Raw genomic sequence first — 19,392 nt, 5'->3', positions numbered from 1 at the left:
GTGTAATTTGTTGTAATCCTTTTTTAAATTCCAGCATCTTCTACAAACACTGCCGGGAACTGGAGAAACCCCCTTGCACTGGGACTTTCAGACTACGATACGTTGTCTCATTCCTCCTACGCCAGCTGTTACGGGAATGTCTATGGCAACCTTCCTTTGCAGAGCAGGTGAGTAGAATATATATTTTCTGCCCTTCCTCCTGCATGTCACTGGCTCTTAAATCTTCTGAGCAAATCAGCTTGATTTCGAAGAGTGTTTATAAAATTGATGTTGTGAGGGCAGGTTTTCTGTGTGGAGCAGATGAACTGTACCAGCACTAACTGTGCCCCGACACTGAAGGAAGTGGGGAGTAGTCGTAGTGCAGGATGAACTCATTGGTTGCACAACTTTTTCCTGTGGCTGGTGCAGGACAATCAAACATCTTGCACTCCCTGGTAGCTGTGATGCTCTGGGCAGTGTTGCAGGCAGAGCTCACAGTGAGCCCAGTCCCTCTGTTGGGGGGGGACTCTCCTGAACCCCATCAGCAGTTTCCCAGGACACAGTCCCGTTGGGTTCCTGAAGCTGTAGTGCTTGTGCTGATAAGCTTTTGGAAAAACAAGGAAAGGAAACACCTCTCCAGCCTCGTGTCTGAGGTGGTGCCACCTCTGCCAAGTGCATCTCCCTTGGCAGAGCTGAACCTGGGAGCCATAGGGGATGTGCTGCTGTTTGCAGACACCCCCTGCTTGTGGGGGCTCTCCCAAGGGCTGCAGAGAGCCCAGGCTCTGCTTGGTCCTTGCAGGAAATCCTGCAGCTCTTGCTGCTTCTGCATGGCATTTTTGATGTGTCCCCCCCACTGTAGAACACGTGGCTGTGAGGACAGAAAGCTCCTGCCCTAGGGAATGACACTGCCCCCACAAATGCCATCACATTTAAATACACTTATGCTCAGTGTAATAAGTACCCCACGTGTGCCTCCTGCTTTGTGGGTTGCAGTTTATGCTTGCTGCCAGACCGACTTGTGTGAAAATACTGAATTTTTAATTCTGTTTGTTTTAAAATAAATTAAAGTGTAAGGGAATACATAAAAGCTGCTGCTAGATCCTCTTTTTTTTTTTTTTTTTTTCTAAGCTAAGTGCTATGGGCTGTTTTACTGAAGTGATTTAAAATATCTATGGCAACAGTGTTTAAAAATACTGTTTCTACTAATTTTTTAATTTCTTATAATTGAGCTTTGAAAATTCTGCTTGTATTAGCAGCTTTATTTAAATGAGGTTCATTAGCTGTTAATTTTCCACATTCTGAATCACTTGTCTGATTGTTCATCTGCTTTATTTTCTGCTTTAATGTGATCATGGCAAACAAACAATCAGTACACCCAACAGTCTTGACAGAGCTCAAGGCCAGGTTGGATGGGGCTTGGAGCAACCTGGTGTAGTGGAAGGTGTCCCTGCCCTGCCCAGGGCAGTGATGTTGGAACAAGATGAGCTTTAAGGTGCCTCAAAGCCAAACCAGTCTGTGATACTAAGACAGCTTTGAGCAGCTGAGATTACTCTTGCACACAACTTTACTGATTACAGCAGAAAAAATGGGTTTGTGCTTGGAGGCAAACTCAAAATAACCAGCATAACTTTGAGCCCAAGGGAGGTGCATGAATTTAAGGGCCTGGGGAAGACCCTCAGCTGATCTTGGTGCCGTGTCTGTGTTGCAGGACCTACGTGGAGCCGAGCCAGCTGGGTGGGGATGAGGAGGATGGCTTGGAGGCAGAGCTGCCCAGCAGCGAGCAGAGGCTCTTCTGGCACGAGGACTCCAAGCCCGGGACGCTGGTGTAGCCCCCGTGCAGCCCCTCATTCATTCCTACCCCTGCGTGCCTTGCACAAAACGCCGCGACTCCGAGGCGGACCTCGGGTGGAACTTGCAAAAGGAACAAAAAGAGGAAGCAGGCTGTTCTGCTGGGAAAGGTGGAATTCAGCATTAAGAAGGGACTGTAGCAAACTGACAAAGTCTTACCACGAATGGCGTTTCTTTGTGAATCCGTACAGCCCAGGGCAAGCCACAGTTCATCTATGACCAGATGCAGCACTTGGTTGAAGTATTTATATTTAGCAAGCACTTTTTGGGAAGATTGGAAGGTCTTGAAGGCAAACCTCAGAGAAAAAAAATGTGAAAAGGAGACTCTTATAAAAAAAACAGGAATTATAGGAGCACAAGTCTGATGTCTGAAAGAAGAAGAAAAAATGAAAATTTATTCTGCCATGGCTTATGAGGACCTGGAAGAGGTTTCATGGGCTTATGAAGGATAGATCTGTGTGCGTGAGTGAGGCAAAGGGTGACTGAATCAGTATTGGAACATTACTTGAAGGAAGGCTGGAGTTTTTTTATTATGGAGGTTTGAATGAGTCTGTCCAGTTTTTGGGTTGTCGTTAAGAGTGTTTGTTAGCACCACAAGCAAGTTCTGGAAAGAATAAAAATTTGCCGACACATACACCGTGTAAAACTAATAGGTAGTTGTGGATTCGGAAACAGAAGCAGTGAACTTTGAATTCTCTTTTCCAGGATAAAACATAATTAATAACAGCCCGTTTAATGACCTTTCCATGGTACAACTTCACTGTGTGGAGGAGTAGGCAAATTTTCACTGTGGCTGCACGGTGACACCTGTTCAGCGGGCGATAGTGACACATTACTGTGCCACAGTGGGTCAAGGATCCACAGTGGGGAGCCCCAGGGAACAATTTGGTAGCAGTGGCCAGTATTTTAAGGTGGATGCAAACACAAACAGCCAAGTGGGTGCCTTAAAATGAGGGGCATTAGGATTGTACCGCGAGTCACCTGAACTGCCAGGTGCGTTGCAAAGTCACTGAGTGACAGAACAGCCTTTTCACAGAACCATTTGTGTAGGGAGAAAACATGTGACTGCAGTCTTGATTTAAGAGGGATAAACCTACCTCAGGTCATCCATCTGTAGGAACAAAGTGGCACGGGGTTATCCTGCCTGATTCCTGATGACTCGTCTGCATATGGTAAAATCTCTCTCATTTCTCAGCTGTACTGTGCTTCAGGATTCCAGAAATGGTGCTCTTTTGTTCTTTTATACAGAAGATTAGTTACTCCTTGTTCATATTGTGAATAGAAAGGTTTCTGATAAACTTTTTTGACGTTTTTTACCAGTATTCCAGAGCATGTAATATATACAGAAGGACACACTTGTTAAGCTGGTACTTAGTTGTTTGTATTAGAGTCACAATTTGGAATTAAACAAACAAAAACAAAATAAAAAATAACTTATTTCCTTGGTTTTGCATATTTGTATAGCCTTCTAGAAATGCGAAAGCTCTTTTTGCTTATTCTTTTACTATTCCTGAATTTTTTAGACCTATTATTTTGTATAGGTCAATAAACTAAAAAGTGTGCTACCAAAACCACTTCGGCATTCCTCCTGTTTCTCCTTGAGTGCTTGGGAAAGTGCAGTGTGTGTTATTTTAGGGCTTTGAAGTAAATCACCGTGGTCTGATTTCTTTTGGCCTGTAGTGTTGGGTGGGGTGCAGAGGGTCAGTGGTCTTGTCTGAAGGAAGGTTGGCCTCAGGCAGGTCAGAGATCCCAAAACATCAGAGTATCAGGTCACGATTTCTGCTTCTCCATCGGCTGTACTGAGGGAGCCAAGCTGGGCTCACTCAGCATCCCTCCAGTGATACAGAGACACAGGTGTCCTTGTGTTGTTGAAAACGCTTCTTGCTCGTCTGTCCTTGCAGCTAGGAATTTCCACAGCCTTTCTCATTTGGAACGTAGCTTTGAGGGTTTGTGTTGCTCAAGTGCTGGGTCGTCTTTGGAGTTGGTGCTCCCTGAGACACCCATCTATCAGTAAGAGTGACTTGGGTGTCAGATGTCCAACTGCTTCTGCAGCCTGGCCACCCAGTAGTTGAGATTATTGTCTCACTCTCTTCAGAGTTGTCATTCCCTACTTTTTGCGGTGTTCATAAACTTCACAACCACCACTGAATTTTATTCTTATTACCAGGTTGCTGGTGAAAATAGTTGTTTAAAAAACCTGCAGGTGTGCCCATTAAAATTACCCCCATGACACTGTACTTTCGCATTTCTCAAAGCAGCATTTGAGGTTTGTTTGCTGGCAAGTTCTTCATGCATTGACTGCTCTCTGCTGCTACAAACCACCAGTGCTTTGAGCAGGAAGCTGAGGGGTCCCAAGTCCAGTTCCTTACCCAGAGCTCATGGAATCAGCGCTATCAAAGCTTTTTCTACAGAAAGGAAATGAGATGTGTAACAAGGCCTGTGCTCCATTTAAAGCTTTGTTTGCAATCCTTTATTTTAATGCTGTACCCACAGAATTCTGTGTTGGCTTTTCCGTCAGCGTTCAGGATTTAGCTCAGCCCAACACATCCGTGTTGGCACAGCACTGGCACTCAGCCTGGCCTCCCAGCTTGCTGGGACAGCACCAGGGTGATTTTGGATGAAGTTGTTGAGAAGATGGGAATTTGAGGTGGGTTTGGGTTGAGGATGGTTGCTATATTTGGGGGTATTGTGTATAAAACCTCTAGGGCCAGAGTTCAGAGCCTGGTTGCGGTTTCCAGTTAGCAAGAGCTGAGCAGAGGAACTGGAAATGGAATGGTGGAGCTGTAGCTCTTGAGCTCCTCTTGTCATTCTCCGCATGCCTGGCTCTGCAAGGGTTTTGTTTTCAGGAACTTCTGTGAAGGGTGGAAATATAAAGTGAAGAAGGAGGCCCAGAAGAAGAGATTAAGAATGTCCAACTTTTCTCAGTTGTTGCTTAGGGTCAGTCTTGGGTGGCACAGGGAGGGAAAGGAAACCCATGACGATCCTGTGGCATCTCCTGCCTATCAAGGGAGCTGCTGCTGCATCCAGGTGTTGCCAGTTGTTCCCCAGGACCTTTTACTTTGCCCTTTGCAGATTTCCAACTTGCATTGTTGCATTTCTGGAGTGATCTTTTGATGTCGATGTACAACTGTTCACAGAAACAAGTTTGCATACTGCAGCTGAGGAGGTAATAAAGCCATACTTGTAATCATTATCTTATTTGTTCACAGCTGAAATACAAATTGCCTGTGCTTTGTTTGAATTCCTATCTCATCTGTGTGTAGCTGTTAAACCACAGCCTGTCTCACCAGGATAACTGAGGACATCTAGTGCCTGACAGCAGAGTTGAAGAGAGGAGCATTCCTGCCTCTCGTGCTCCTCTGGAATCCTTCCTGACCTTTTCAGTATGAAGAAATACCTACAAATTCTTATTTGGTAATATCAGAACAAAGCCAGGAGGTGAACAAGGTGAAACACCAGACCCACAGGGTTGATTTTACAAACGTCTCTCTCTTCAGAAGGTAGATGCTGCTGATGGGAGTGTGGAGGGGAAATAAAACCCCACTTAAATCTGTGTGTAGTGGAGTGGTTTTGAGTGCTTTGAGTTAAAAAGAAGACCCAGTCCTTGCCAGGAATCCTTTAAAAGGAATTTGGGCACTGAGCTAAAATAAGCCATGCCTGATATTTTTACTTACTTGTCTGCTTCTTCTCTTCTGTTTTGAACAAAAATACTCTGAGATATGGGAGGACAAGCACTGATGGGAGTTGCCATGAGCCCCGTGGGAGGCTGGTGTTGGACATTCCTCAGTGCAGAAACCAGGAGGGATGAGGCTCAGGCCAGGAGCCCCTTCCCCAACAAAGGAAAATCTTTTAATCTTTCAAATTCCCCTGATTATACTTAGGTGAAACTTTCTGGCCAAGGAGACTCAATGTGGGACTCTTGTAGGTTTCTGCTGACTTCTCATTTATGCTCTTGGACTTGCTCAGCTGAAGTGTGAAGAATGCAGCAGCAGTGCTTGTAGCTCTGGGTGGGTGTGAAGCCTTCACCATGACCCAGCCCGTCCCAAAACACACGTAGGAAATCCTCTAAAGATTGAAGCTTTGCTCCATCTTCTGGGCGTCGGGATCGTTGCAGGAGAGCAGCTCCTGAGCCTGGGGAGAAGCTCCCTGGGCTTGCCTGGCACTGTCTGGATACGTTCACACTACTTCTAGGAAGATTTCTGCATTCTACACTATTCTTCCATCTCCTTTGTACTTTTCTTTGTACATTTCTAAGGTACAAAACTGGCAGTATCAGCTACAGCAGGGCCTCACACAAATAGTGAAGTGTCTCTCAGTGAAATCTCTCCCAGAGCAGGATTTATTATCAAAGTTTTTACCCTGTGCTGTGCTGGAGCAAATGAAGCCTGAGGTGACATTTCCTCCTTGGAAGAAGAGGCAGTGGGAGTTGTGATGAGTGCTGGTAGCCCATGAGGACACAAAGGTCAGGGCCTTAATGACACAGAATCAAGACTTCTAACAAGAAGCAGCCAGCTCCTTGCCATCCATCCACCTTGGTTATCCCTGTCTGCCCCTTATGATGAAGGGACTCGCCATAAATCCTTCAGCAAGTCCTTGACTGCAGAGGGACGTGCTCTGCCTCCCTGGACATCTCCTGCCCTGTTCCAGCACAGCAGGAAGGAGTCTCAATTTCTATTTAATCATTAGAGTGCCATCAAAGAGCTGCAGATGGAGAAGAGTTTGCAGCCAGTCAGGGCTCAGCTGGAGTAACTCTAGAAGAAATCCTTGCACCTGCTGCCAGTCTGAGGTTAGGGAAGGACGTGCCCCATGTGTACAGAACGAGGTGGCCATGTGGCCTTAGCAGCATCACTGCCTGTGGACACATTTTGGTGGCAGGAGGACACGAGGTGTGGGGCTATGATAGGTTTGGATGCTATAAAAGAAAGATAAACCCTATTTCAGTGTGAAGGGTGACATTGTTTCCTAGGCTGTTTCTCATCTGATTTGCTTATGTTGAATTCAGTGTTTCATACAAATGTGGAGGTGATTGCTCCTTGCAAAGGTTATGATGTTGCTTCTTGAAGAATCCTTGACATTGTGTTATTGCAGTTCTGATTTAATAGTGCTGCCAGGCAACATTGGGAGAGAAAATACAGATTTGGCCTAAAAAGAGAGGGTACATTTTAACATTTAATTCTAGCCACTGGTTTTAGCATGAGGCTTTGGTCACTCTTGGGTTTGTTGTTTTTGTTTTGTTTTGATTTGGTTTGGGTTTTTTTGCCCTGCAAACCCAGAGCACAGATAAATTGTAAGAATAAAGGTAGAGTTAGCAGTAAATCATTGCTGAATTGCACATGCTGTCACAGGCCCTTACACAGTTTTCAGGGAGATTAATGTCTTCTCTCAAGGTCTGAGCTTGCATTTCTGATGCAAGTATTGAATCTCTGAGCCTGTTTTGCACACAGATTTGGAATAACAGTGGTAAACATTTGGGTAAACGCCCTGTGTAATGCCCATGGGTAGTGTGAGGTTCAGCACCGTGTTTGCCCATCAGACAGGAGACCAAGCTGTGCCCATCAGACAGGAGCCAGTGCTGCCCCAGAGTCTCTGTCCCCAGGCAGTCCCTGGTGCAGGGCTTAGTGTCCCCTTTTGATGGCCATAACCAGCCTCAGCTCTGTCCCAGGCAGGTGAAGCCCCACTGAGGCAGCTCAGGGCACCTCTTGGCTTTGCCCGTGGGTGAAAAGTCCCAGGCAGAGCTGTAGCTCAGTCCCTGAAGTCGTGGTCAGGTAACAAACATCTTGAATTGCCTGCTCCCCATAAAATAACAAAATTACTCATGGTCTCTCACAGACCTGTTTTTATTCACCACAGGGCTGGTTTTCTACTCCTTTTGGCAGCTGTTAGCACTGTGCTTTGGGAAGAAGAGGTAACAAACCACCACCCAGGGATGGAAACATTCAGGTATTTACAAGTGCTTCACCAAGGTCACATAAATAACAAGCTGGGAAAGGAAAATACCAAGTTAGCAGAAACCAGTGCTGAGTGTTTCAGCATTTTGCCCATGTTTGTGCTATAAGTGACACCTGGGAGAAGAAATTCCCTCCTGTAGGCACAGAACTGCTCTGTGTAACAGAACATGGTGCAGAGCAGCCCCCCTAGCTCTGCTGGAGGTGGTGCTCCAGCCTCTTTAGAATGTGGTCAGTACAAAAAAAGATCTGGGAGATGGCAGGGGAGGTATAGTGCTGTTCAGTGGCAAGCGAGCCCAGAAAGTCAGTCTTTGGGGGTCAGATTTGGAGCAGGTTTTGGCTCTGAGTGGGGCAAAGGTTTGTCCTGGGTCAGCCCAGACTGCCAGATCAGCTCAGTTGCCTTTTGTGTCATCCCCAGTCCCCCGCCAGCAAAATCTCAGTGTCAATGTTCATATGTGGGGCTGTCTCCTACCCCAAAACCACGGAGGTTTTGATATTTTTTAATGGTTTAAACAGTTGAAATTATTTAGAAATCCATTTGCTGATTATTTAACCCTTTCTGATACAAACCAAGGCATACACACCTGACTTGCCAATGCATTTCCCTACAGGATTGCTTTGACAGGCCACTGTGGGTGGTCAGTGCCCTGCCCCAGGCTGAAATGTTCTGTCCTTGATTTCTGTCATGTCCAAGGTCTTCTCCATGCTCCCCTTCTCTCCCTACACTTGTTAATGTTTTCTTTTCCCTGTAATCAAGAAGGTGGATGATGACAGAGGTTGTTTCCTACTGCACAGGTACTGTAGCTGCTCTCAGATTTCTCTAAAAATGGAAACTAAAAAAAAAAAAAATCACCAGATTCTTTTTGTAGGGAGCAAATTAGAAGCATCCAGATCCAGGTCCTATTGAAACAGGAGATGCAGCTCTGCTTGTTTCTCTAGAGGCAGAGGAAGTTACAAGACATCAACACAGTGATGATGGGAGAGATCATGGGAGATGATGAGAGATCTCAACACAGAGACATGTGATGGTTGGTTGAGCTGGGGCAGCAGTGGAGGGCTCATACCCCCATCCCTGCTGCTCCCTCCTGCCCTGACCCAGCCTGCTGTGCCTGCTGCTTCTCACAGGCTTTGACTTTGCAGCTCCCTGTCTTGGGCAAATGCTTGTAAAGTCAGATGTCCTTATTCTATTTAAGCAACAAACTTAATCTGATATATTTATATCTGGAAGAGTTTGGAGATGTGGTGGGTGATTTTTTTTTCCCTTGGTGTTTTTCCCACAGGGTGTCTCTCTATGACTGCTCCCATTCCTCAGTGGTTGTTATTGTTAAGATCCCATCATCTGACCCTTTATAATCCCTGTATTGGGTTACACTGCATTGCTGGACATGCTTGGTGTATGCTACTGATTGTCAATTTTAGACTCTCCCATCAGCCTACGAGTTTCTTAAAAGTAATGCAAGGTTATGTTACATGGGCACATTCCCTGACTTGTTCCAGTTGCACTTGGAAATGCCATGGATTGGTGATAGAGAAGAATGAATGCGGGGGGATTTATAAGCAAAAAAAACCCCAAAAGCCAACATTATAGAAATTGCTCTCCAATATTTGGCCACAGCATGCGTCCCATCAATTACCTTAAAAATAGAACAGTTTTAGGCACTCAAAACATGGGCTGCCTCCTCAAATAGTGACACAGCAGTCAGGCCTTCCTGATACTCAAGCTAAGAACTTGTCAACCTTTTGGCTTTCAAGAGGGCTGGGTTGGAAATTTTGAAGAGAATGTTTAAATGAGAAAAACATCAATGAGGTGAAGCAATCCTGCAGGAGAAGCTGCTGGTTTCATGCCAGAGTTCATCCATATGTGAGCACCTGCCTTACAAACAGCGAGCAGCGAGTCAGAATGGTTCATTACCAAGGGCAGACCTCTTCTTCTGTCAGTGTGCTCCTGAAGTGCTTTTGTTTAATGCTTGTTGGGTACCTGCTTACTGTGAGTTTTGAGCTGCTGCTGCCTGTGGGAATTGCTCTGTGCTTGCTGCAGGTACCTCTTGTCTTCTGCTGGGGCTTGGAGTGCGGCTCTGGCACAGCACAGCTCTGCCCTGTGGTAACAGTGCAGCCGCTTGTTAGTCCAGGGATTCCTGAACAAGTGTCAAATTGGTGTGGAAACAGCAAGTGTCACCAGTGGAAGTGGCTTTCCTGTCTTAACAAAGATTGAGAAATGTGTGATTATTTTAGAAAGCTCCTAGGGGAACACCAACACATGTTTTTGGGAAGAAGATGGGAGTTTAGACTTGGAAAAATGTTTTAGACCCACCGTAAGCGTGTCCTCATCTCAAGAGTGTTGTTTGTTGCTCTAATGTGCTGTTACCAGAACACCAAAACACTAAGCAGTGTGTTAGGAAAGGAAGTACATCCTGGAAACATAATTTATGGAGGAGACACCTAAAGTAGGCAAAATATGATACCCACCTTGGAAATCTGTGGGATTAGCACCCATGTCACCAGGAGAGGTGTCACCAGGAAGCCCCTTGCTCTGCATCTGATGGGGAAGGCATCATTCCCAGTATAGAGTTTCCTAATCGTGGTATTGACGAGTGATATATTTCTCCTTAAGAGAAAAAGTGGTTTTCAAACACCTGATAGTGTTCTCAGTACTGCTGTTTTCCTTCTCAAGAGGACTTCATGGGTTTGACCCTGCTTAACTTAGATGATCTGACAAGACCATGACCCAAGATGGCCTGGCTGAAGATCACGGAAACCCAAGAAGGTGGCGTGGGGCTTTATTTACAGGCAAGAAATTAGCAAGTGAGAAGTAAGCACTGAATAGACAGCTTCTGTGTCCCAAACTGCATCCTTTGGGAGAGTAGCATTCCGGCTCCAGAAGAGCATTGATTTATTTGAGAACATCAGGAAACCATTTATGGGTTCTATAATGGGCAGAAATCACTGGGGGTTGGAGCTGCTGGAGCAGATAGATTGATGTGTGGGTCTGTTGTTGTGCTTGCTGCTGCATAATATAAAACAAGGATAAGGATGTCCCTGAAATACCAAAGGGGCAAATGGAGCCATTGCATTCTTGGCTTGGGCTTTTATTATCTTTTCCTTTGCCACTTGTTCTGTTCTTAAATTTTTGCCCTCTTCCCTGCTGTGTAACAGCATGACTCAAATGAGGACCTTTGGATAATGGACTTTTAATAGAGGTTAACAGGGCTTAGAACTCCATGTTTCATGTTGCAAAACACAGCAAAGAGACACCATCATCATGCAGAGCCTATTTTGCTGCTGGCAGACTCCAGCAGAGCATGGTTGAGACGGTGATGAGAAATATGGTTTAAAAATTGGCAGGGCATGGTTTCTTAGCCTGTCTCCCATGGTTTTGCTCCTGTGGAAGCTGCATTTGCAAGGTGAGGATTTGATTTGATACCCCTGCAAAGAAAATTTGAAATTATGAGAGGAAATCTTCCTAATCCAATGAACGTCCCAAACTGTGAGTAGCAAAATTAGCCACCCTTGCTGCTTTACTGTTACAGAGAAACCGTGCACATGGTGATGTTGGAGGTTTGCTGTTTGAATTTAGCAGCCTATAAAATATTCTGAAGAAAGAAGGAGACACTTGGATGAAACGGACACCTAACAAAAAAAGGAGTTTGGGGAGTTACATCAGGTCTACAAATATAAAAAGGTGAATCTTTGTAGTTGCTTATTAATTCTGAAAAAAAAAGGTAAAAAGTAGGAGAAGGATGAGCCTGAGATGAACTGTCAGCCAAGAAGAGTTGATGGTGCGAATGATGTTCATGACAGGGCCAGGCCAGTCAAGAAGCAGGCATGGCATTGCCCCTGGATGGGAGCAGGGATGTGCCATGGGAAATGATTCCCTGGGAGCACTCAGGCTGCTTCAAGGGGCTGGTGCCTGTCCTTGCATGGACCTCTGTCCCCAGGCACAAAGTGCATATTGTACCAGCTCTACCCACCTTTTTTCACCTTGGAGGACTTTTCCCCTGACCAAGATGTGAGGCTTGGGAGAGGTCACCAACAGAGGGTGGCTGCACTCACACCAAAACCCCCTGTGACAGTCAGTCAGGGCCTAGACCTGGCCAAAGGCAGTGCAGGGCCTGTGGTCTTCGGTCCTTTTGAGACAGATTGGAGATGTTATGGACTCAGAGACCTTTCTGATTCTTCCCAGAGGCCGGATTTCACCTGCACATCTCACAGGTGCCGCTGATGTCCCTTCATCCTGCTCTGGCGGTTCCAGGGTGACGCCCTGAGCGGTGCAGTGTCCTGGGATTCCTCTGGAACATGTCTGTCTTCTGCCTCCCTCGGTGGGGGACACACCAGCTGCACTGAAATGTCAGAAGGGTTTGCACAGCTGACAGGTTGCTGAAAATGGAGCATCGCCATAAATTCCCTTTATCCAGCCAAGTGCAGCTTAATATAGACTTAGCTGCACGGGCTGTGTCCCGCACTGAGCTTGGGAGCTGCCACAGCTCATGACCAAAACATGAACTTGTCGATTTAACCAGATCAACTACTGCTAGTGAGGGGGGAAAAAAAGAAAATCCTTTGAAATTTATCTTTCTCTTTAGGTTTAAAAAGTATTTGAGGAAGGAGGGAAGAATGAACGTGTCTGAACTTGGCCAAAACTCCGATGAAGACGTGTGTCCTGAGGACATTGATGAAGATGAAATCCTGGCTAACCTGTCCCCTGAGGAGCTGAAGGAGCTGCAGAGCGAGATGGAAGTCATGGCCCCAGACCCTGAAATCCCAACGGGGATGATACAGAGGGATCAGACAGAGAAACCCCCCACGGGGAGCTTCGACCACAGGTCCCTGGTTGACTACCTGTACTGGCAGAAGGCATCCAGACGCATGCTCGAAGATGAGAGAGTTCCCGTCACCCTCTTGCCCTCTGAGGTAACAAGCAAAAAATCACAAATATTTATTATGCATCAGCAGTGGGATCTGTTTTGTAGCTTTAATACCTTAACCTGCCTCTGCTTCTGTCCCTTACGTAAGGTGGAGTACCAACAAATGTAGATTAATCCTAAAAGCCTCATCAGTGATAGAATCCAGCTTGGACTGATGTCAGGGTTAGTAATTTTTTAATTGCTTTTCCCAAATATTTACGTAAGCTTTTTAATAGAAAAAAATCTTAATTCTGATTTGAGTAAAGCAAATCACTGAGAAACTGTCACAAGATCATTTTTGGAGGATGTAACTCTAATTAGTTTGATTTTGCATATGGAAGAACACCACGTTGCTTTCCCATGGAAGATTATATTAATTATACAAATTAAATTATTAATTGACAGAATTTAATGACATACTGGAGAAAAATCCCAAATCACTGTATTTTAACAGGGTGAAACATTAACAACCAAGCATGCAAACTCTTGAACAAGTTCAGCTCTACTCAATACAGTGCTTAAATTTATTTTACTATCCCCATGGCTTTGAAATAAAGTTAAGGTCATACTTAGATATCCTTCAGGATGAGGGCTACACTTAAAAATAGGTTAATAGAATTGAAACTTGGCCAGATGAAACACATCCATACTTGAATGTGAAGTTCACTAGAAGTGAGTTTGAGGTAACTGATTTATTTTACTTTTGTTTTGAATGTCAGTGGTTTGCTAATACACACCAGTGTGGCGCATCCCAGACTTCCCAAGGCAGGTTTCATGGGCTGCCTTTGGAGACCAGGGGAAATCTGTGGGATTTTCTTCTCCTCCTGCAACACTCTTACACTCAAATAAATAATTTTGTAAACACTTCTGAGGTTAAATCTGAAACCTGGGTGTGGAGCTGGCTGCTGCACTCACAGCTGGTCGAGCAATCCCCATCCAAACCCATTCACCCCCACAGCAAAGCCACAGCCCCACGGGCAGAAGTGACTGGGACCATTTTGTCTGACTTTGGGTGCAGCACAAGCCATGACACTGTCCTGCCTGAAGAGTGCAAATCTCAGGGGAATAGCTTGATTTTATTAGTGCTCTATTAGGATTTCTCTGTGGTGGAGGAACTGCTTGCAAAAAGTTGCTTGACAAGGAAAAACCTCAGCAAGGAGTGTCTCTGGAATTGGTAGATATTTGCAATTAATTTCTTTGGATGGCAGAAGCCTCACTGCCCTGCAACTGCTTTGTGCAGGGGCTGGTTTCTTATCTCTGGACTCCAAACTGAGCTAATATTTTATTTTCAGTGAGGTGCTGCCTTATGTGTGATGCTCTGGGACTGCCAGAGCAGATGGCCTTGTTGTCCCTTGTGCTGGATGATTCCACAGTGGTCACAATGTGCCCTCTTCACTCCTCCTTGGGCTGAGCAAACCATCAAGGGTTCACCCTCATGTCCAGTGCTTTGTGGCATACAAAGGAAACTTTCTCTCTTGTCAAAGACATTATAAAGATTACACTAAATCCAGAAAGAGACACTGGATCAGAAACTCTTAATCCCCAGAAGGTTCAAAGACCATCTTAACATATCATTAAATATGACATGTTAGGATTTAATTGTTAGGACTTAATTTAGTAGGCAAAGATGAGAAACTGGTTTGCAGCCTCTTTAGGAACAAGTTGTTCCTGTGTTCCCAAGCAAACTAGTAGAGCCTGAATTTACAGCAGTGACACTTTTAAGGATCATTCTCTACTGTATGGGCAAAGAAGGATCTAAATCCAGCTGCTATGTGTTTATTTGAGCAGAAAGCTATTGTAACAAAGATGTTTTGCAACTATTTCAGCTGTGAGGTTTTGTCTTCCTCAGAGAAGTGCTGCAGAGGAGATGGAAGGAGAGGCCGGCAGCAGTGGTGAGGTGGCTGGAGGGAGGATGCCAGGAACAGAGGGAAAAGAGAGACATTACCAAAATGAGCACGTGTCTGAGTCAAGAACACTACCTGAGGACACAAAGAAAGATAGAAGTGATAAGGAGAGAGTGGTGGAGGAGGATGAGAAAGAAGAACCAGAGGAGGAAGAGGAAGATGAGGAAGAGGAAGAAGATGAGGAAGAAGAAGAAGAAGAAGAAGAAAATGAGACTGAATTGGAAACAAAGGAGAATTACACCAATGAGAGCAGTCACATCAACCAGATAAGTCAGAAGCCAGGTACAGAACCAGAAGAAATCAAAGAAAAGCCTAAGGAAAATGAAAAGAAAATATCAAAATTGAACATCCCCCAGAAGTTAGCGCTGGATACCAGCTTCATGAAGCTAAGTGCCAGGCCCTCAGGAAATCAAACCAATTTAGAAGACAGTTTGGAGAAAGTCCGAAAAAACAACCCAGACGTGAAGGAGCTCAACCTGAACAACATAGAAAACGTCCCCAAGGAAATGCTGATAGATTTTGTCAATGCCATGAAAAAGAATAAGAACATAAAAACGTTCAGCTTGGCCAATGTGGGGGCCGACGACAACGTGGCGTTCGCGCTGGCCAACATGCTGAGGGAGAACAGGAGCATCACCACCCTGAACATTGATTCCAACTTCATCTCTGGCAAAGGCATCGTGGCCATCATGCGCTGCCTGCAGTACAATGAGACGCTGACGGAGCTCCGCTTCCACAACCAGAGGGGCCTGCTGGGCCACCAGGCAGAGATGGAGATTGCCAGGCTGCTGAAAGCCAACAACACCCTTCTCAAAATGGGGTATCACTTCGAGCTGCCGGGGCCCAGGATGGTGGTGACCAACCTGCTCAGCAGGAACCTGGACAAGCAGAGGCAAAAGAGGCAAGAGGGGCAAAGGCAGCAGCAGATGAAAGAGCAGAAAGAGCTGATAGCGATGCTGGAGAATGGACTTGGGTTGCCTCCTGGGATGTGGGAAATGCTGGGAGTACCACTGTCCCAGCTGAGGATGCAGGAGCCACCACAAGCCCCTAAACCCCCCGTCCCTGCAGCTGTGTCACTGAGCAAGAGGCAAGAGAACACGAGGCCACCAGCACCCGAGCAGCCGTGCAGAGAGAAACCCATCAGCTTCAAAGTGGTCAAGCTGAAGAAGACTCAGCGCAAACCCCCCGTGCCAGAGTACGTGGAGCCTGCTGAGAAAACCAACCTCAAAGATGTCATCAAAACACTTAAACCAATTCCCAGGAGAAGACCCCCTCCCCTGGTAGAAATAACCCCGAGAGATCAGCTCCTCAACGACATCCGCCAGAGCAACGTCGCTTATCTCAAGCCGGTAAGTGCAGAGTGGCGCCTCTGAGGGGAGGGAACAGCAGCCACCTGCAGTGCTCTGAGCTCTGGTTGGAAATTTTGGGCACTGGCAGGGCTGGCAAATGCACCTGTGCATGGCATTGCCACCCTTTTGTGTCAGGCTGCCACTCCCAGCATGCAGGTTGTTGTTTTCCAGCGCAGGGAACTCACTGCAAGCACCAAGGCTGCAGCCTTGTGCATCCCTGGCTGCATCCACAAGGTAAAAGAAATGAAATTCACTCAGGAGGTGAACAAACCCACAGGAACTAAACCTTACTATACTCCTAATAGTGTATTAGTTATGACAGGCCCATGCTATTATAAGGCAGTTGTTTCAGGAGCACAACAGAATCATTTTTCACATTAGTCCCCCATAAGCCCCATGTTTCTCTCTTCAATAGGTTGTGTTTTCCCTTAGCTCTCACTTTACACAAGACAGCACTGTCACTTGGCACACACTGAAATCCAGCCTGGAATCACAATCTGCAGCCCTGCTCCTGCCTGCCTCACCCAATAACAAGGAGTGTATTATTTTAGTGGTCCTTTGCTGCTCATTCTTCTGTTTGTCCTGATGTAGATCAATTGCAAAATTCTAGTGCTAACAGGAAAAAAAGAAATTAGATACACCAGCAGTGAAGATGGAACAAGGCTGTGGGAAGAAAGTAGTGGTATTGTAGGGGATTTTATATTTATTTTCAAGTAAAAATTCGCCACTGAAAATTGGCTCAGTGGTCAACTTAAGTGAGCTCAAGATCATCCTGACTTTAGAATGCCAGTCCAGGACTGAAAACTGCCTCTTGGGTATGGTCTCACTTGGGTACCAAATTCATGGGCTTCTTCTCAAAATGCTGGCCACCAGATTTAACCTCTTGCTCTCCTGACCTGTTATGTTCCCTTGCATTGATTCAAGGGAATTGAATTGATTAATTGATTCATCATTGGCTGATGTATTTGTAGCTTGATGCCTGTTTGTGTTGCCAAGGCTCAAGGAAGAGGACAGAAAATCCCTTGTAGTTAAAAATAGTCAAGTAATATTTTGTAATTTTTTTTTCATTCAATATTGACATTTTAATATAGTGGGACTAATTTTGCTTTCATTTATACCTACAAAGAAATAATGATTTCCTCAGTAATTCCAGACAGGGTAGTTTGTCCTGATATTTTGGCAGGTGCAGGTTCTGCAGTGACCTCAGGTTCTGGTCCAGGATTACCCTGAATAATCTGCCTACCCAGATTATTCTGTAGGCAAGGTTTGGGGTTCTGAGTTTCTGCTGGCCAGTCCAACTTGGCTGCAGCCAAGGCTTCTCCTCAGGGCATTTCTGGCTTTTCTACGCCAGTCTAGGGTTTATATCTTGGTTCCACATCCCAGACAACAAGACCTGCTTGTGGAAAGCTCACAGATTGTGCTGGTGGCAGCAGGTTGGTCCTTCATGGCCGTGGGAGCTGCTGCCTTCCCAGCTCTCAGGAGGCTGGAGGACGATGGCACTGGTTCTCTGCCAGGCACAGCCCTTATTTTACACAGCAATGGCTGAGAAACCTGGGTGCTGCTACATGCCAGGGGCAATACTGAGCCCCTGCCATTCCCCCCAAAATGATCAGGAGGATTTTATCCATGAGAGCTGTGGGGTTAAAGACAGAGACATCAATTCATGGTGTATCCTAAATATGCCAGATAACAATTGCTATCACAGCCCATGGAAAGATGAAATGATGGACACGTGTACTGGGGCCTTGGGCTGGTTTGTTTTGGTGGATTGTTAGGGGATTTTTTGGGTTGGTTCTTTTTTGGGCTCTGTCATCCACTTGTCTTGGATTTGGGGCATTAGGGTGTTATTCTCCTCATCCCCCTTGATCTTGATAACTCCTTTTTGCCTTAATTCCCTCAGCTTTACTTCTGAAATGGAGTTTTGCTGCTTGAGCTGAGCTGGGTGTTCTCTCTGTGGTGGGACTCAAGGCCTTCAATTTGATTTCCTGGACCTTAAGCATTGCAAACATCAAGTGGGGCATTCCAAACAAAAGAGAGCTCCCAACCAGAGCTCCTTGGAATTCCCAGCTGTTAGTATTTTAGTATCTGGGTGTTTGTATTGGACTAAACTGGCCTGATAAATAAGGCTGAGAAATTTCCTCCTCCTAATACTTCATATCCTTGTCCAGGTGCCGTTGCCAAAGCAGCTGGAGTGAGAGACCAGACTGACCTGAAGAAAACAACTTGGAGTAAGGACTACTCAAGTTTTGCTTACAACTGTTTCAGCAGATGTTTTCTGCAGAACCCAGGTGGTGTATTCAACTCTTTGGGAACAAAGCTTGTGATACACACTTGTGTAAGTGTGGTGAAAACGGCTGGCATGGGAAAAGTCAGTGCTAAGTGTTTCCATCAGGTATCAAACAATCCCACTGCCATCTGTCTGCCAAGTGGATTTTGAGGCTTCAGTTTGTTGTGGGAGTATTTTCTCAGAGGCATCAATAACCTTGTCTTTCTAATAGTTTGTCAGCAAACTATTTTGCTTCCACGTTGTCCTTCTGCTGCCAGATTCTGCAGGAACACGCTGTGCTTTATCTTATCTTTCTTTTCACACACATGCTACTTTATTACTCTCTTGTCCATGAGAAATGTATTTGGTTTCCATGTACACAGCTTCATTTTTTAGGCTAAGGAAACAGAAATGAAATAAAGCTCTCTCTGTAAGAAGTGTGCAGCACTTCCATTGCTAACAAAGCACTCACAGAACGACTGCTCTGGTCCAACGAACACCTTCCAAGCTCCATTTCAGAACATGTCTGGTGGGTATTGTACCTGATCAGCATTTAAAAGATGATGCCATGCTCTGCTTTGGCAACTGTGATGTTCATTCCCTGTGATTCACCACTCTTTTACTGCAATCCTTAATTGCAGCCACCTTGGAGAGCACTGAAATGCCATTTTAGGTTGCTCTCCACGCTGTTTTTGTGGCAGGAGGATGAGCCTCACCTCTTTTCCAGGGGTTTAAGAAACTCCTAATTCCTCCTAGTATGATGTGTGAATAGCATGTCAAATCTTGCAGGGCTGGATTTGAAAGGGTAAAACCTGTATATACACAACTCAGTTTTTCCTTAGTATTTTTGTGATTTTTTTTCTCCTCCCTCTTTATGATCACATTAAGTTCTTCTGCTGTCTTTGTTGTAAAGCAGCTACAGGTAAGTCACACTCTTGTGAAATACATCCACAAGAGACCAATTGTTTCAGGGGCTTTTTTCTTTTGTTTTTTAAAGCTATAAGGCACAGGGAAAGAACAAAGGCTTTCCCTGTGCTAAAATGCACCTTCCTGTGGCTGCTTGATCCAAAGGCACAGCTTTGTAGCTCCTGGCAGGATTTCCTTCAGGTGAGTTCACCTCTGAGTGGTAACTCTTAGCAATCTTCCCCTGGCAGCTAAATCCCAGTCCCACCCTGCTCCCCCTTCCCATGTTTAATATTC

General features: G+C 45.5%; 2 protein-coding genes across 9 annotated transcripts in view; both read left to right on the top strand.

Annotated features, from left to right (window-relative positions):
• Positions 1–3,398, top strand: part of FRMD4B (FERM domain containing 4B) — a 132,157-nt gene extending 128,759 nt beyond the window's left edge. For all 8 annotated transcript variants that reach the window (XM_068202224.1, XM_068202227.1, XM_068202228.1 and 5 more), the window contains 2 exons: positions 35–167; positions 1,688–3,398. In XM_068202224.1, coding sequence (XP_068058325.1) covers positions 35–167; positions 1,688–1,808 — 254 coding nt within the window. In that variant the 3' untranslated portion in view covers positions 1,809–3,398. The remainder of the gene's footprint in view (positions 1–34; positions 168–1,687) is intronic.
• A 4,471-nt stretch (positions 3,399–7,869) lies between these two features.
• On the top strand, positions 7,870–18,629 carry LMOD3 (leiomodin 3). Its single transcript, XM_068202241.1, has 4 exons — positions 7,870–8,003; positions 12,353–12,680; positions 14,523–15,926; positions 18,095–18,629. Exons 1-4 carry the CDS (start codon positions 7,999–8,001, stop codon positions 18,119–18,121), a joined length of 1,764 nt encoding a protein of 587 aa, XP_068058342.1. The 5' UTR covers positions 7,870–7,998; the 3' UTR covers positions 18,122–18,629.
• Positions 18,630–19,392: the final 763 nt, after the last annotated feature.

The sequence above is a fragment of the Anomalospiza imberbis genome, chromosome 11 (assembly GCF_031753505.1).
Source record: "Anomalospiza imberbis isolate Cuckoo-Finch-1a 21T00152 chromosome 11, ASM3175350v1, whole genome shotgun sequence".
In the NCBI taxonomy this organism is placed as follows: Eukaryota; Metazoa; Chordata; class Aves; order Passeriformes; family Viduidae; genus Anomalospiza; species Anomalospiza imberbis.
Note: the sequence above shows the minus strand (reverse complement) of the source record. Positions and strands in the feature narration are given on the sequence as shown.

What these genes read in the sequence shown, in the direction of transcription:
- LMOD3 (XM_068202241.1), top strand. An exon ending in TCACCCTCTTGCCCTCTGAG is followed by an intron (nt 12,681 to 14,522) that starts GTAACAAGCAAA and finishes TGTCTTCCTCAG; the next exon opens with AGAAGTGCTGCAGAGGAGAT. An exon ending in ACGTCGCTTATCTCAAGCCG is followed by an intron (nt 15,927 to 18,094) that starts GTAAGTGCAGAG and finishes ATCCTTGTCCAG; the next exon opens with GTGCCGTTGCCAAAGCAGCT.